This window comes from Eucalyptus grandis, chromosome 8 (assembly GCF_016545825.1).
Source record: "Eucalyptus grandis isolate ANBG69807.140 chromosome 8, ASM1654582v1, whole genome shotgun sequence".
NCBI classification, from domain to species: Eukaryota; Viridiplantae; Streptophyta; class Magnoliopsida; order Myrtales; family Myrtaceae; genus Eucalyptus; species Eucalyptus grandis.
The window spans coordinates 4,677,087-4,682,411 of NC_052619.1; the positions used below are offsets into that span (position 1 = coordinate 4,677,087).

At 41.1% G+C, this 5,325-nt stretch overlaps 1 protein-coding gene across 1 annotated transcript; it reads right to left on the reverse strand.

The window, feature by feature from the left end:
* Positions 1 to 313: 313 nt before the first annotated feature.
* Positions 314 to 1,859, reverse strand: LOC104416050 (phloretin 4'-O-glucosyltransferase). The gene has a single exon (XM_010027491.2). It carries the CDS (start codon positions 1,848 to 1,850, stop codon positions 480 to 482), a length of 1,371 nt encoding a protein of 456 aa, XP_010025793.2. The 5' UTR covers positions 1,851 to 1,859; the 3' UTR covers positions 314 to 479.
* Between the last annotated feature and the right edge of the window lie 3,466 nt (positions 1,860 to 5,325).

Genomic DNA, 5,325 nt, shown 5'->3' on the forward strand with positions numbered 1-5,325 from the left:
TTTACTAGCCGAAAAAACCAAAATGTTGTCTGTACTTTGGTCGTGGGGGCCAATATCATACCAATTGTTGATTAAAAGGTTTCGCAAAATTAATGATTAAGATGATATTAATACTTTGAAAAATGACTCTATAGCATGGTCTTTATGGCATGGTGGTGGAAAAATTCAATTCCACAGGCTACCTTCGTCTTAAAAGAACAACCATTTCGACAAGGCTTATTTAAAATTCTTTTTTTCATTTTTAGTGTACGAAATAAAAAGCCCATGCTCATACATCAATTGTATTGGCCAAATTTTCCTAAAAACCGCCAAGTTTAACTTCAGGAACATATTCTCAAGCTATATTTAATTCAAACCAGTACAATTCTCAAAGATTCATGCAAATTTAAGAACGATAGGAGCATATTCTCAAGCTATATTTAATTCAAGCTAAACCCATAACATTTTATCATTAATCACTCCATTACTTGCTCCTCTACTTAGGCGATTTCTTCAACAAAGGCCTTGAGATTTTTGTCCGAAGATCCCCCTTCCTTAGAAGCCTCCATGACCAAATCCTTCCACTTCTTTGCGTTCCTTCTAATTTCATCACCTCTCTCTCCACCTCCCATGACCAATTCCAAGCACTTCTTGATTTCACCTGCCTCTACAATAATGCCTTCTTGATCAATCTCGGACACTCGAACCCCGACCTTCCACACATCCTCGACGAGTTTTGCATTTGTCATCTGGTCAGCCCATTGTGGGAACGCCACCATCGGGATACCACACACGAGGCTCTCGATCGTCGAGTTCCACCCGCAGTGAGTAAGGAAACATCCTATTGAAGGATGTGACAAGACCTCGATTTGAGAGCACCATGGGACTATCACTCCTCTCTTGTCTATTTCCTCTTTGTAAATAAGTTCATCATCATCTCCATCACCTTTTCCCATCACCCACAAGAATGGGCGTCCAGTCTCTAGCAATCCGCGCGCCATTTCTCGCTTTTGCGCCTTTGATAACATAGCTATGCTTCCAAAGGCTACATAAATTACGGACGCTTCCTCCTTTGCGTTCAACCACTTGACATAATCCTCGGAGCCCAGGAAGCGGTCACCTCTGGAAGATTGATCTGAATCTAGGAAACTAAGCGGGACAAGGGGCCCGATTCCAACCAAATTTAGTGTACCAATCGCTCTTAATGCCTCGAGTTCGAGTGCATCGAAGGTGTTCACAAGTACTACTTTTGGATTTTCCTCCTCTTTTAGGTTCTCTAATAGGCTTTGAATTTCCGGCAGAGCGAAAGCATACTTGTTTTCGACGTGGAGAAAGGAGGGGATGTTGCGGTTGGTTAGTGGTGGTACGCCGGGCAATCGGATGAGCGATGTGGTATCACATCTTTGGCTTGTAACGCTCTTAATCACATCCTCGTAGCCACTGAAGTAATGGTAGTATATGTCGAACACGGTAGCGGGTTGAATCCAAACGAGAACCGATTTGATTTGGAGGGAACGAGCAACATCGTGGACCCAAGGCACTATCGTGTGCAGCACGCATGTGAAGCTGAGGCCTTGCCCAGAACTATGCTCAATCAGGTCTCTAAGAGCTTCCGACCCCCGCCGCTTCATCTCGGCCCTGTAGCGCTCGAGGTCATCCCCTGGCACATACCCATCATCATAGCCGTCGGAGAACGTGGTGAAGGTCACACCTTCGGGGCAAACCGGATCGATCATGCAGCGGTGGGCGCACACGGTGCTGAGGAAAGTAACACGACAGCCAACGCGTGCGAGGCGTTCAGCTAGCTGGAGGGCTGGGTTCATCGCACTGCGGGTCGAGAGCGCTACGAGGAGAAAGTGAGGTGGAGCCATGATTTTAGGAGCTAGCAAGGGAAGTGCAACTGACTAGACTATGGAAAATTGTTATATATAAAGACGTGCCTTGTCTTCGACATCGAATATATACATATTTTTTTCAGTCAACATTTAGTTTAAAGTTTGATATTAAATAATCTCATATTTAACGTAATTTTCATGTACATCTTCAAATGCTTTTGTCATGGTATTTGAAAGTTCAATCCTTTTTAACCAGACAACTCAAAAGCTTTTATGGCAGGGAACACGAGAATTTTGTCAGACCACTCAATGTAATTCCGTAGTGGAGTTAGCCACAACTATTCTTCTTTTCGACACCCCCGGTCATCACCCGCAAGCCAAATTCAAACATGACTGCCGCACGAGGACGAACAAAAGACAGACCGAACCTTCTGCCCAGGAAAGAAACAACGAGTAAAAAGCAAAAAAAAAAAAAAAAAAACGAAATGATAAAGAGAAGATAATTAACTTATGATTGTAACTTCAGGCCTTGAATTCTACTCATGCCTGGCAATTTTCTGGCCTTGTTCATTTGTCAAGAATAGCCAAGTCCAAGTTTAATTTCATGAACATGTAACTGCATTAATAAACCAAATAAAGAGTGCTCGAAATGGAATTTGAGGTAGAGATCATCGGATCTGAAAGTGTGATTTAACTTCCCAAATTGCGTAGAGAACAATAGCTTTGCTTGTCAGGTGTCGTTTTGTAGGGATGACATCAGGCAAAACCGTTCCACACAAATGCAATGGCCCGTTCCTGATGGTCATAAGTGCGAAGAAACAGAATCAAGATAAGAACCTGTATTCAAGAGATATCTGTATCCTGTAAATGCTTGAACAATCAGCTGCAGTACATCAATTGAATATTTCCTTCAACCTCTCTTCTCATTCAATCTTACAAGGTTCTGGTATATGAAGATGAACAAAGATACAGAGAGAACTACGAGAAGAACAAAAGGTATTTCAAAGAACAGAGTGATTCAAGTATTCAGCTGAATGAATCATGCTTCTACAACAGTTTTCTTCAATTCCTTTTATACTGAAGAGCAAACCAGAACTAACAACTTTAGTAACAGAATGATTAAACGTGACACGCGTGCAGCTCCATTTGATCAGCTTGTATATTCAGATTCTTCACAAGGATTGCCAACTCAGCTTTTCTACGGATCACCAGGTCAGCTTCTGTTTCTTTAATTTCTTTATAGTTGGACAGCTCATCTTTTATCCAAGTTTGCTCTACTCCTCTTTGCTTCTATCAGCTTCTGTTCTACTCTTCTTTGTTCTGTATCTTTAACATCCCCCCTCAAATTGGGAAGGGGAAGAGTACAAATTCCCAATTTGACTCGTAGATGAGAATGTGCTATTCTTGACAAAGGTTTCGTAAAAATATCAGCAAGTTGGTAATTACTGGGAATATACTTTACATGTAATGAACCAGAAGATACCTTTTCTCGAACAAAGTGGAAATCTACTTCAATATGTTTTGTTCGAGCATGTAGGATAGGATTAATAGTAAGTGAGATAGCTGATTTATTGTCACAGTATAGATGAATTGGAGGAGTAAGAGAACAACCGATGTCTCGTAAGACAAAGCTGATCCAAGTGAGATCAGCAGTGGTTGAAGCAAGTGCTTGATACTCAGCCTCTGTAGATGACCTACTAACTGTTGGTTGTTTCTTTGCTGCCCAGGAGATTAGATTGGAGCCAAGGTATGTGCAAAATCCGGTTGTTGATCTTCTGGTTTCAGTACATCCAGCCCAGTCTGCATCTGAGAATCCATAGAGATGCATTGTACTTTGTGAATGAATGAATAAGCCAAAGCGGATTGTACCTTTAACATATCTCAGTACTCTTTTCATTCTATGGAGATCTGCAATGGTAGGTTTCTGCAGTTTCTGGCAAAGTAGATTAGTGGCATAGGCAATGTCTGGCCGAGTTAATGTGAGGTATTGGAGGCCACCAACAATGCTTCTATATTCAGCAGGATTGGACAAGACCATAGAGTCATTGATCAAAATAGTTGGTCTTAATGAAAGGGGAGTTGAAATTGGTTTAGACTCGAGCATATGGGCTCGGGTGAGAAGATCTATAGCATATTTGGCTTGGCAAAGGAACAAATGGTCGTGGGTACGCTTAACTTCAATGCCAAGAAAATAGTGTAGTGAACCAAGATCCTTCATTTGAAAGCGAAGACCGAGAGCACTAATGAGACCGAGAGAGAACTTGAGATGAACTTCCAGTTAAAATGATATCATCAACATATAGTAGTAAGAGGATTGTGTCTTTACCAGCATGTAGGATGAACAAGGAAGGATCAGTTGAGCTACAAAAGAACCCATATTCTAGTAAGAAACTGCTGAACTTGTCAAACCAAGCTCGAGGGGCTTGTCGAAGTCCATAGAGGGATTTTCTAAGACGACAAACATGATGAGGTCTCTGTGAGTCTTTAAAACCTGGTGGCTGTTCCATATACACTATTTCACTCAAGTTACCATGTAAGAAGGCATTTTTAACATCTAAGCGATGAATTGGCCATTGTTTTACCATTGCTACTGAGAGAATTATTCGGATTGTAGCATGCTTTACTACAGGACTGTAGGTTTTCGTGAAATCAAGACCTTCTTCTTGATGAAAACCTTTGGCTACAAGTCGAGCTTTCGGTCTATCTAAACCGCCATCGGGGGTGCAAGTTTAGTTTTAAACACCCATTTGCAGCCAATAACATTCATTTGATCATTTCTAGGAACTAATTCCCAGGTTTTGTTATGATACAAAGCATCCATTTCTTCATGCATTGCTTGACACCATCCCGTGTGTGCTAATGCAGATTTTCTGACTTTGGTTCAATTGGAACCCGATATTCAACTGCAGGACGGGCGTATTTGGGATTTGCTTTAATAATCCCAGATCTTAGTCTAGTCTGCATAGGATGAGTAGATAATGTACCTTGTGTGACTTCGATATAGTACTAATTTGTGGTTGTTCGTGGTGGCGGGGAGATGTCAAGTCGATATCCGATTGATAGACACTTGTTGATCAATATTTGGAGATATCTCGAGGTGTTTCAACATTATTGAATGTATTATCGGGAGTGATACGAAGCTCATCATCAGGTACTATGCTCATTTGTGGCATAGCTGTATGATTTACAGCACTATTCTCTCTGTTCTGTATTTCTGGAGGAATCTGACTTATTCTAGTACTCTGTAAAGATTCACTTGATTTCTTGGCTTGTGGCTGAATCTGATTGGTAGTATTGGATGTAGTAGATGCTGAACTTCTTATCCAATGCTTGTACAATTCAGATCCTTGTTGAAACTCGAAGTAGTTTTTCGAGTAAAGGGAAATTCTTTTCATCAAAGACTACATGTCTACTAATGTAGACACGACCGTTAGTAGGCAAAAGACACCTGTAGCCTTTATGTTTCTCGCTGTATCCAAGAAATATACACATGATAGACCTTGGATCAAAT

Excerpts from the sequence above, each read along its gene's own strand:
- LOC104416050 (XM_010027491.2), bottom strand. The coding sequence starts at position 1,850 with ATGGCTCCACCTCACTTTCTCCTCGTAGCGCTCTCGACCCGCAGTGCG.